A 12,239-nucleotide genomic window follows, 5' to 3' on the forward strand; every position below is an offset into this window, starting at 1 on the left:
AGGCTTCGCACGCACTGCCCAGATGGCTGAGGAGATGCCCACCGGAATCCACTGAGAGAAGGGAAGCCGCGGGGCCGTCTGCGACTGCGTCCTCATAAAACAATGAGGTCGTTGCACAGGCTCTCATACCCCTGGCCCCATGTGCACAAAGGCCCAGGTGACCAGTGACAAAGTTTCTAGAAGACTTAGTTCTGAATCATTGGAGCGGCCAGCAGACCCACCCCCAGCTGTGCACTTCTGTGCACCCAGGAACCCTGGCTGGCATCATCTGCCTTCCCGACCTCTCCAGAGGCTCTAACCGCTGAGGCTGCCCAGTCTACTGTGTGGGTCACAGGATGACCTAGGCTTCACATGGCACAACACCTGCTCTGCTCTAGGAGCCTTAGGTCACCTGTCCTAGAGGACAAAGGACTCTTTCACTGGGCTCGGCTGCTCACGCAAGCCTGGGCAGGCGTCAGGGCAGGGAGGGCGGCCCCAGCAGGCCCCTCTGGGAAGACAGCCAGACAGCCCAGCCTCTGGGGCCCTGCAAGCCAGGGCAGGGCTGAGGGCTGGCCCTTCTTCCCTTCACAATCTATACCTTTAACAAAGTGAGAACAGGGCAGAGAGAAGCTTTGAGGAAAAGCTGATGAATCCAGTCAGCTTTGTTCAGCACGCACGTGACAGAGACACACCTTCAGAGCTAAGATCAAGCCAACACAAGGCAGGCTCCAAGGCCAAGCATCCTAGGTCAGATCACTTTCCATTGCTGACTGCTGGGTGATCCTCCAGAGGTGGCTTAACCTCTCTGGGCAGATGTTGCCAGTCTTTCCTTCCACTACTGCTCAAAGGACAAAACGAATCCCGTATGCTCTGACGCCCTGGTCACAGAACTCAGAACGTGACTAAATTTTAGAAGAGCCTTAAAGCCACCAGGTAAGTTAAAGGAAGCCAGTAGGGTGATTCATCTAATCCACATAGTATCTTTGAGGCTGGGGGTGAATGCTCATGGAGTTCACGCTCTCGACCGGCTCCGACAACCCAGGATGCATGAGGTATGCACCTGCTGTGGGAACCGAGGACAAAATCCTCCTCCCAACACCTTCTTCTTCACTTCCGCCCCTAGAACCGTAGGCGGGGCTTCTCCAGACCTGGGATTCTGACAGGGTTAGGGGTTATGTTCCAGCAACTCTTCCAGGAAGAAGAGAATGAAGAATGCTTCCAGGAGGCCACATCTCTGTTAGAGCATACAAGGACAGCTATACAAGTGACGTGATGCTTACACTGCGTTCACAAAGCTATTGGCTGCGGAACAGCAACCTCCGGCCCACAGGCCAGCTGCCTCCCCGCCAGGATGGCCACAGAAAACATACGGTTCTCTCACCTGCAGAGCGGCTCTTTTGTTTCTGTTTAAAATTCCTTTGCTACATGTATCTATCAGTGAGCACGTGGAGGCTAGAGGCCCAACTTCCGGGACTGGCCCCTCCTCCCAGCACATGGGTCACAGGGATGGAATTCAGGTTTGGCAGCAAGCGCTGTTAGCCATCTCACACACCCTCATTTTTTATTTTATTTTATTTTATTTTATTTTATTTTATTTTATTTTATTTTATTGAGACAGGATTTCTCTGCATAGCCTGGCTGCCCTGGAACTCACTATGTAGACCAAGCTAGCCTTGACTTCACAGAACTCACAGCGATCCCCCTGTCTCTGCCACCACCACCTAGCTCTTACTTTTATCTCCATAGCAGCACATCGTTATGTATTTATGGCGTCCTGTGTGACACATCAGTGTGAACGCACGGTGCCCAGCAACCCACTCAGGTAATCATCTGGTAATATATCGTCTGGTGGAGAGTTCAAATTTCTCTACCAACTGTCTAAAAACACGCAGGTCACTGTTCTCACTGTGATCCTACGACACTGGCTGCCACAAGCTATTCTAGCCTCCAGCTGCACCCCCAGACAAAGAGCCTTCCTCGTCATCTTCTCCCTCGGCAGCTCTGGGAGCCTCCACCTAGTGAAACAACAAACTTTTGACCCCTCCCATCCGCTCCTGAGATGGCCAAATCTGACATTTAAAGTGTAGACTCGGAACACCAATCACAGTGACAGACACAGAGATACCCTCCATACTCTCCCCACCCCCGCCACGAACTGTCGTGTCCCCCTGCCCAATGGTCCCCCCTCCCTCCCTGGGAGCTCACATGTGAACATCTGAGAGCTAACCCTACCCTGTGAAAGGCCCAGCCAGCTTGTTAGGACCAGGGCGCCCTCTACTGACCAACCTGGGAATCATTCCTCCAGAGGATCAGCCTGCAGCAACACCAACCATGTGGGTTTAATAGCCAAGGTAAAGACAGTAGCAGCAGCTCCCGTTTATTGAGCACCTACTGTGTGCCAGATCTTCCCTGAAGATGTGAAAAAGGCTGAAACACAGATGTTTGGGGGATTGCAAGGCAAGAGAGAGATCTGAACTTGAACCCAGGTCACTATACCTACAGAGCCCTGGAACTTGTAGAGTGTTCATGGTCTTTAAGGGAGAATCTGATCCATGCCCAGAAAAGGCAAGCACTTGCTCAGGGTCACACAGCAAATGTATCTCCCTCCAGGTTCCCAGAAGTACTCTGGTCACGTAACCACCTTGTATGGCCACAAGACTAACATGTCTTTTGAAACATCTCAAAGCCTGGAATCTCTGAAACCCAGTGAGACAGCAGGGGCCACAGCCTGGAGACTTTGTCTGCGGGAACACTCTCAAGGTGCATTCACACAAAGCCTCCAATGTCATGGCAAAACATAGAGTCCCTCTGGGGGGGGCAATGTCATGGCAAAGCATAGAGTCCCTCTTGGGGGGGGGGCAGGAGACGGCCTTCCTTCCAGGCTTGGGGGGGGGGGCTCCAAAACCCAAAGTTTATTTCTTCCTTTCTGACTCTGGGTAACAATCGCTGAGGACATCACAACAGGCAGGAGGGGGGTCGTGCTATGGTCGGGGAACATGGACTAGGGGTGCAGCTGGAGGCTAGACAACTGGATGGGTGTGAATCCAGCATGTGAATTATCCTGGCAACATAGACATGAGACTGTCACAGAGGGAAGGAGGGAACCAGTCTAGGCAGCAGAATCCTGGCCACAGCCACTGGCAGAATTATCCTGATGAAAGGACTCTGGGTGCCTCTTACTAGAATTAGACACAGTGAGGGGAGGGAGCCTCAGAATGGGACCCACTGCTTTTACTTCGGAGATGCTGACCATCCAGGACCCCTCGTGGTCTCTTTGACTCAGCTTTGGTTTGGCCTGGGTCGACCCCCACCCAACCCCTTACATGGCGGCCAGAGATTTCCTTTCAAAGCCCAGACTGAATAGTCCTGTACTGAGTGCTCTCCCCCAAGGCTCTGGTGACCTCAAGGCTCTAGGCAATGCCCTCAAAGTGACCTCACGCCCAGCTTCTCCTCGCTAACCTTCTGCTGCCCCCTTCCCCTCGCTAGCTCTGTGTTAACCTCAGTCTTTCCTTTCAAACAGTCCCTTCCCATGGCTTCATTTCCTCCCAGTCTTTCCTGCTGTCCCCTCCCCTTCATATCTTCTCAGGAGGTGCCCCTGGCCCAGTTCAGTAACCCCCAGTTTGGTATCCTGCCTTCTGCCTTCCTTTCCACATCACACCCCACCTTCTGACACAACTACCTCAAGTCTGTGTCTTGGCTCAACTCCCCACTGGCTGAGGTGGACCATCTTGCTGGCTGAGGGAGCCCACACACACAGTACAGGGTGGCCTCCAGGCCTGAGTGGCACTGACAGTCCCCTAAGCATCCCATACCAGCAAGGATTGCTAACATTTACCTGGCACCCACTGTGATGGCTAACATTTATCCAGCACCTACTGTGACTGCTAACATTTATTCAGCACCTACTATGTGCACGGCCTTGCTTGTACCACCTCCTCAGTCCTCAGGATGTCCAAGAGGAAGCTGCTGTACTAACTCCCATTCTACAGATAACACCACTGAGGTTCCAGAGATGAAGCATGGGCCAAGGACCTGCTGCACACCAGGAAGTGAACCAGCCAGGACCAGAAAAGCCTGAGACCCAGACTCGAAAACCCCTACCAGTCTCCCACAGCTCTAGCCGGTCTGAAACCCCAGTGACTCATGTCCTGTGGCTTAAACCTCAGTGCGGGGACCACGGCTGGAACTAGCCAATTCTTCCATTTACGCCACAGACTTCAGTGAGCAAGGCCAAACCAGGGCCTGAGCAGGGAGCTAAGAAGCAAGACCCAGAACCCCGACCAGAGCCACAACACACTCAGCAATGCGTTCCAAGGTCGTCAGCAAGCACCGGGCAGCCCGTGGCTACCTGTAACTCAAGCTCATGGCCCTGAGAGCCCCTCAGCCTTGGACAGTGCTCACATCTCCTGAGCACCCACCGTGTGGCGTGGCCACAATGGAGGTGACCTTCCACATGTGGCCCTTCCTGCAAGGTGGAACGGCACAGGACTGAACTTTCGTTTATCTCCCTGGTTCAAATCCCGGCTCAGCCTCTGCCTGAATATTAAGGTGTTGCTGGATCTCCCAAAGCTTCAGTTTCTCCACGTATTTAATAACGATGATCGTCTCCACCTTTAGGGCTGTTGTGAGCACTGATGAACGCCACATGTGGAGACCCTGGGGGTGGGAAGAGGATATCGTGCACGCTTCTTCACGACTGTTATTACTGACGTCACCGGGGAAAGGCCACAGGCTGCAGAGGGACACAGCTAAGCAAACACCCTGCAAGAATGCCCGGAGGCAGAGAGCCAAGCCAGCCACATTTAGACATTTTCCATCGAAAGAACAAGCTTGGCTAGTGGGGTGGAATGTGGACAGACCAAACTCGGTCACCACAGTGGGAACTGGGCAGCTTGTCCCAGCATTCCACAGACAGTGCCCCCCCCCCCAGCCAGGCACAGCCCTGCAGCATGGGCTGCCTCGGTTTCCCTGCCATGTGTTGTGTTCCTACTGTCCTGAGCTCCCACCATGCAGCTCTAAGTGCCTACATCTTCCTGAGCAAGCTGAGGGAGCCACTGAGGGGCATCCCCAGGCCTCGGCACAAGCTGGAAAGGTCAGGAATAATATGTGGTGGGGGGAATTTCCATCACTTCCAAAATGCATCTGAACATGGCTGTTCCCTAAAGCCCACCCCCTAACCAGACCTACAATTGGTAGCCCAAGCCACAGACAAGGAAACACTCAGAACAGTTATGTGACTTGCCTATAGTCACCCAGCCAGTGAGGGCTAGAGCTATGTTGCAGCCCAGGGCTTCTTCCTTCCAACAACCTGGGGGTCCCCAGTGCCACACCATCCTGAGAGCTTACGTATTCCATGTGGGCTTTGTCAGAGTTTGCCAAGTCCCCTCAACCCTGGCAGCTTCTGTGTCCCCACTCAGGCCCAGAAGCGGTTGAGACGGGACAAGGGCTTTACATACTGACTCTGACATGTCCCAGTGGGGGCCTTGAACAAGATACCAAACCTCACAGGCTTCAGTTCTCCCCGCTGCAAAATGCAGATAGTGCTGAGATCTGCTCACAGTGGCTGGAGTAGGGATGGGCTGAGTTGCCCAGAAGAGACCCACAAGGTTCACACCAGGGGACTTTGTTTTTTTTGTTTGTTTGTTTTTGTTTTTGTTTTTGTTTTTTTTTGGGTTTTTCGAGACAGGGTTTCTCTGTGTAGCCCTGGCTGTCCTGGAACTCACTCTGTAGACCAGGCTGGCCTCGAACTCAGAAATCCGCCTGCCTCTGCCTCCCGAGTGCTGGGATCAAAGGCGTGCGCCACCACCGCCCGGCTACCAGGGGACTTTGTAAGGGCTCAGAAGAACGGCACAGGCGACAGCTTGCAGTCGGATGCCAGCGGCAGACCCCACGGACCCTAGGAGGGTCTGTCTACCTGCCTTATCTCATCTGCAAGATTAAATGATTCCAAAGAGCCCCAGAAGAGGAAGCCACCAGCTCGGGTTACTAATGAGAAGGTAACAGAAACTCCATACCCTCCCACTTCCCAGCTGATGCAGGGCAGGCCCAGGAGGTGGGGGCGGGGCCTCATCTTTGGAGCTATGTGCAAGACCAGGCAGCAGGCAGGAAGCTACCCACAACAAGACAGCCAGACAGCCCCACAGCCCGACAAATGGCTCCTCTGCAGAGATCTGCCGTAGCCACCCTTGGCCAGGCTGCCCGGGGCTGAGGAAGACTGAGAAATCTTAAGATCTGAGGTGGTGCTGAGGGTAAAGGGCATGAGGAACACCTGAGAGCGAATGGAGAGCAAACTGCTGTTCCAGCAGGAGGGACTAGGTAATCAATCAAAGCTGAGGACAGGAGGGAGCACGGCCATTAGCCCCTGTGCTTACTGACCGAGATGTCTGTCTCCTGGAACCCTGGCCTCATGGACGCTGGGCAAGAGCTAAATCCCCAACCCTCTTCTCACCATCTTTAGTTTTGAGATAGACACTAAGTTACTGAGGCTTGAACTCACTCTGTGACCCCAGCAGGCCTTGAACTTTTGATCCTCCTGCCTCGGTCTCCTGAGAGGCAGGGATGACAGACCCATGCCCCCAGGCTGAAGAAAAGCAGCAGCCCAACTCCCACCACGCATGTCAGTGAACACACACAAGGGGGAGCAACCAGGACTGACTTGGTCAATGGGTGACTGTGAGGCCCTGTCGTGGATCCCACTAAGACAGTAAAGAGCAGACTGGTATCCAAGGTAGGATCCTGCTAGAGACATCATGGGGAAACAGAGCCTTTGAGAGGAGTGGCCTTCCCATGAGTCTATGAGTCCTCCCCTCAGCTGCTCAAGAGTCCTCCCCTCAGCTGCCCAAGAATCCTCCCCTCAGCTGCCCAAGAGTCCTCCCCTCAGCTGCCCAAGAGTCCTCCCCTCAGCTGACCAAGAGTCCTCCCCTCAGCTGACCATAAGTCCTCCCCTCAACTGCCCAAGAGTCCTCCCCTCAACTGCCCAAGAGTCCTCCCCTCAGCTGCCCAAGAGTCCTCCCCTCAGCTGACCATAAGTCCTCCCCTCAACTGCCCAAGAGTCCTCCCCTCAGCTGCCCAAGAGTCCTCCCCTCAACTGCCCAAGAGTCCTCCCCTCAACTGCCCAAGAGTCCTCCCCTCAGCTGCCCAAGAGTCCTCTCCGTGGCTGATCATAAGTCCTCCCCTCAGCTACCCAAGAGTCCTCCCCGCGGCTGATCATAAGTCCTCCCCTCAGCATCTCCCTTGATGTGTTGGTCATGTCTGGTTCTGATGGAGCTAAGGAATGGAGGGAGGCTGCCCCACCTTGTACAGCATCAAACAGCCTCTATCCACAAATACGGAGCTACCAGTCCCCCCCCCCCCCAAGTTAAGACAACCAAAAATATCTCCAGACAGACTGTCTAGCATCCCCAGGAGGGCAAGTTCGGCCCCTCAGACCTCAGAATCCAGCCTGGCGTTTCAGAGCAGTGAGCTCATGCAGGTCCACTGCTTGCTCGGAGGGGAGAAGCGGGGGGGGGGGGGGCAGGGAGAGGGGAGAATAGGAGTTGTGTCCTGTAGCTCAGGCTGGCCTCTAACTTGCCCTCATGAGAGGGCAACTTTGAACTCCTAATCCTCCTGCCCCCCCCCCCATACTGAGTTCAGGGGAGTGTGTCACCAGGTCACACCCGGCTTGGCTTGTGCAGAGCTGAGGAGGGAACCCAGGGCTGCCCGCGTGTCAGACAAGCCAGCTGAGCCCCTCCCGGCCCTTCTGACTACTGACGTGTTTTATGTGTGTGGGTGTTGTGCACTGCGTGTGTCTGTGCACTGCGTGTGCTTGCCGATGGGGGCCAGATGATGGTGAGGGATGGTAGAGTTACAGATGGCCGTGAGTCTCCATGTGGGCCTTTGGAGGGAGCAGCCAGTGCTCGCTCGCGGGCCCTGTGTTCCAGTTCTCTGCTGGAAGGCGGCACCTTGGTGTTCCCTTGACGCCTCCTCTGTGTGCAACAGCAGCACTGAGCAGTAAGAGCTGAGCCAGCCCGGGGCTGAGGAAGACTGAGAAATCTTAAGATCTGAGGTGGTGCTGAGGGTAAAGGGCATGAGGAACACCTGAGAGCGAATGGAGAGCAAACTGCTGTTCCAGCAGGAGGGACTAGGTAATCAATCAAAGCTGAGGACAGGAGGGAGCACGGCCATTAGCCCCTGTGCTTACTGACCGAGATGACTGGTATCCAAGGTAGGATCCTGCTAGAGACATCATGGGGAAACAGAGCCTTTGAGAGGAGTGGCCTTCCCATGAGTCTATGAGTCCTCCCCTCAGCTGCTCAAGAGTCCTCCCCTCAGCTGCCCAAGAATCCTCCCCTCAGCTGCCTAAGAGTCCTCCCCTCAGCTGACCAAGAGTCCTCCCCTCAGCTGACCATAAGTCCTCCCCTCAACTGCCCAAGAGTCCTCCCCTCAACTGCCCAAGAGTCCTCCCCTCAGCTGCCCAAGAGTCCTCCCCTCAGCTGACCATAAGTCCTCCCCTCAACTGCCCACAGTGCTGGCCTGAGTCTTGTGACACCTACAGAAGACCTAAACTGCCTTGTCCTCCCCGCCTTCCTTCTGGTCCACAGGTCAGCCCGATGAAGAACTGAGGCTGTCCATCTACCTCAGTCCAGGCTGGTCCTGACATGGAACTTGCCATGCGTTCTCAAACCTTCTTGTCCGCCTGCCCGCCCTGGCTTTAACACACGCTGTTCTTCCGCCCAGCACACCCTCAAGGCCCCGATTCTTTCTTAGATCCCCCAGGGCTCAGCTATCTTGGCGGACTCTGTTGGACCCCACATTCCAGAAGACCACGTCTGCCGTAGCACCAAGCACACCAACATATGCTTGCCAAGGAAGTCCCCAAAGCCAGGGCCCGTTGCATCTTACTTCTGCTGTGTTCAGAGTGTCAAACTTGACCTCAAATTTGCCACCGCTGGGTATGACCACAGCTATTTGCCCATGTGCCCGGGAAGTGGTCATTGTCTCTTAGCCACATCCGTGTCCCGGCACCAAGATGCAGCTGAGCACTGGGACGCTATGGGCTGCAGACTTTAAAATATAAATAAGCAGGGTATGTGGCACAAACCTCTACTGTTTGGGAGACTGAGGCAGGGGGACACCTGAGAGTTCCAAGGCTACAGAATGAAACTGTCTTTGAGAGAGAGAGAGAGAGAGAGAGAGAGAGAGACATGGATGGATGGACGGACAGACAGACAGATAGACAGGAGCCAACGGTTAGTCCTTCTCTCTCCTTGGGTTCTGTGGTGCATTCCAAGTGTTCTGTGTCTCATCTATAGCTTACATTTGTAATTTTAAAAAATAAAATAAGGAAAATAAACCAATAAATGACTGGAGAGTGTTTGTTTCCCAGTGATCCGAGGGCATCAGGGACTGTAAAACATCCATTTTCCGGCCACTCCACAGGGGCTTTGGTGGGCAACGCTAAGAGAGACAGAGGAACTACATTCCAGCTCAGGAAAATCTGTGTGGCAAGTATCTGAAGTACAGGCAAATATCCAGAAGGGAAAAAATAACATTCTCCGAACTTTCCTTTTTGGGCATTCTGAACTCAGCAGCAAGTTCTAGAAAACCCAAACACTGTGGTGATTCCCTGGTAATTTCTTCAGTCTGCAGAGCCCTGGAAAGTGTCACAGAAGCCACTGTTACCGGGTCCCCTTCGTCTCACCAGGGAGGAAGGAGTGAGCTAGAGGGGGTGGGGGGTCAAGCCCAGGACACACAGATCGGTCTCAGTCAAAACGAGGTGCCCACAGAGCCCTTCCGGGCGGGCACCCCAACTAAGGTTCCCACAGTATTCTGGGGTGGGATTCTTTCCTCTGCTGTATGCCACGTGGGAGTGGGGGCGGGGTGGACTGAGGGATGGGTCCTAGGTTCACTTCTGCCAAGTTTGGCGCGGAAGGAAAACAAAGCTGTCAAAGCTATCAGGGAGGAGCCCAGGAGCCCCTGGAAAGCACGCCTTCAGAAGGAAATGCAAACCCACTGGGCTGGCGACAGTCTCAGCTCAGGACTGCAGGCTGTCCCGCCTAGCCTGCGCTCCCACCCACGCTGCCCACCTCGCTCAGGCTCCCCCCTTCCAACAGTCGCTGTCAGCCAAGAGAAAGGCACAGGAAGCTGCAGCCCCCTGCGGCCCCACTCACCCACAGGTACCGCAGCAGTTTGAGCAGGCTGGGGCAGTAGTAATAGTCCATGTCGGAGCAGGCTGCGGGGACGCCTGCGCTTCCACTTGTCCCTGGAGGGAGCGGCTCCTCCCGCCACCCCTACTCCTCTCACGGCCCCCAGAGTCAAGTTCAGGGTGGCATGAATCTTTCAGAAGCCAGGGCTCACAGCCAGGCGGCCCTGTGAGCGGCCACGGCCACCTCTGGGGTGATACTGCAGCCCAGTCCCCAGAGCTGGTGCCAGCATCCCGGGGGCTGGCCCAGGGGGTGGGGCCGGAGAGGGGCGGGGTTAAGAGTAGGGGCGGGGAAAGGGGGGGATCAGAGTGCTCCTTCCCCACAGCCATCCATGTGGTCCATGGAGACCTGTGAGCAGGGTTGGGGGTGTGCAGGGGACAGGGTTGGGGTGTGCAGGGGACAGGGCTGGGGTGTGCAGGGGACAGGGCTGGGGTGTGCAGAAGACAGGGTTGGGGTGTGCAGGGACAGGGCTGGGGTGTGCAGGGGACAGGGCTGGGGTGTGCAGAAGACAGGGTTGGGGTGTACAGGGGACAGGGTTGGGGTGTGCAGGGGACAGGGCTGGGGTGTGCAGGGGACAGGGCTGGGGTGTGCAGGGGACAGGGCTGGGGTGTGCAGGGGACAGGGCTGGGGTGTGCAGAAGACAGGGTTGGGGTGTGCAGGGACTGGGGTGGGGTGTGCAGGGGACAGGGCTGGGGTGTGCAGAAGACAGGGTTGGGGTGTGCAGGGGACAGGGTTGGGGTGTGCAGGGGACAGGGTTGGGGTGTGCAGGGGACAGGGCTGGGGTGTGCAGGGGACAGGGCTGGGGTGTGCAGGGGACAGGGCTGGGGTGTGCAGAAGACAGGGTTGGGGTGTGCAGGGACAGGGCTGGGGTGTGCAGGGGACAGGGCTGGGGTGTGCAGAAGACAGGGTTGGGGTGTACAGGGGACAGGGTTGGGGTGTGCAGGGGACAGGGCTGGGGTGTGCAGGGGACAGGGCTGGGGTGTGCAGGGGACAGGGCTGGGGTGTGCAGGAGACAGGGTTGGGGTGTGCAGGGGACAGGGCTGGGGTGTGCAGGAGACAGGGTTGGGGTGTACAGGGGACAGGGTTGGGGTGTGCAGGGGACAGGGCTGGGGTGTGCAGGGGACAGGGTTGGGGTGTGCAGGGGACAGGGCTGGGGTGTGCAGGAGACAGGGTTGGGGTGTGCAGGGGACAGGGCTGGGGTGTGCAGGGGACAGGGTTGGGGTGTGCAGGGGACAGGGTTGGGGTGTGCAGGGGACAAGGTTGGCGTGTGCAAGGGAAGGGCTGGGGTGTGCAGGGGACAGGGTTGGGGATGTGCAGGGGACAGGGTTGGGGTGTGCAGGGGACAAGGTTGGCGTGTGCAAGGGAAGGGCTGGGGTGTGCAGGGGACAGGGCTGGGGTGTGCAGGGGACAGGGTTGGGGTGTACAGGGGACAGGGTTGGGGTGTGCAGGGGACAAGGTTGGCGTGTGCAGGGGACAGGGTTGGGGTGTGCAGGGGACAGGGTTGGGGTGTGCAGGGGACAGGGTTGGGGTGTGCAGGGGACAGGGTTGGGGTGTGCAGGGGACAAGGTTGGCGTGTGCAAGGGAAGGGCTGGGGTGTGCAGGGGACAGGGTTGGGGTGTGCAGGGGACAGGGTTGGGGTGTGCAGGGGACAAGGTTGGCGTGTGCAAGGGAAGGGCTGGGGTGTGCAGGGGACAGGGCTGGGGTGTGCAGGGGACAGGGTTGGGGTGTACAGGGGACAGGGTTGGGGTGTGCAGGGGACAAGGTTGGCGTGTGCAGGGGACAGGGTTGGGGTGTGCAGGGGACAGGGTTGGGGTGTGCAGGGGACAGGGTTGGGGTGTGCAGGGGACAGGGCTGGGGTGTGCAGGGGACAAGGTTGGCGTGTGCAAGGGAAGGGCTGGGGTGTGCAGGGGACAGGGTTGGGGATGTGCAGGGGACAGGGTTGGGGTGTGCAGGGGACAGGGTTGGGGTGTGCAGGGGACAGGGTTGGGATGTGCAAGGGAAGGGTTGGCGTGTGCAGGGGACAGGGCTGGGGTGTGCAGGGGACAGGGTTGGGGTGTGCAGGGGACAGGGTTGGGGTGT

The 12,239-nt window shown here is 56.8% G+C and overlaps 1 protein-coding gene across 4 annotated transcripts in view; it reads right to left on the reverse strand.

Moving 5' to 3' along the window:
- Positions 1-12,239, reverse strand: part of Kiaa1671 (KIAA1671 ortholog) — a 146,793-nt gene that overhangs the window by 71,549 nt on the left and 63,005 nt on the right. The window contains exon 1 of one of the 4 annotated variants that reach the window (XM_076922419.1): positions 10,128-10,321. The exons of the other annotated variants lie outside the window; for them this stretch is intronic. Within the exon in view, the coding sequence (XP_076778534.1) occupies positions 10,128-10,178 (51 nt within the window). The 5' untranslated portion in view covers positions 10,179-10,321. Of the gene's footprint in view, positions 1-10,127; positions 10,322-12,239 lie in introns of those variants that run through there. 4 annotated transcript variants of the gene reach the window in all.

The sequence above is a fragment of the Arvicanthis niloticus genome, chromosome 24, assembly GCF_011762505.2.
Source record: "Arvicanthis niloticus isolate mArvNil1 chromosome 24, mArvNil1.pat.X, whole genome shotgun sequence".
NCBI classification, from domain to species: Eukaryota; Metazoa; Chordata; class Mammalia; order Rodentia; family Muridae; genus Arvicanthis; species Arvicanthis niloticus.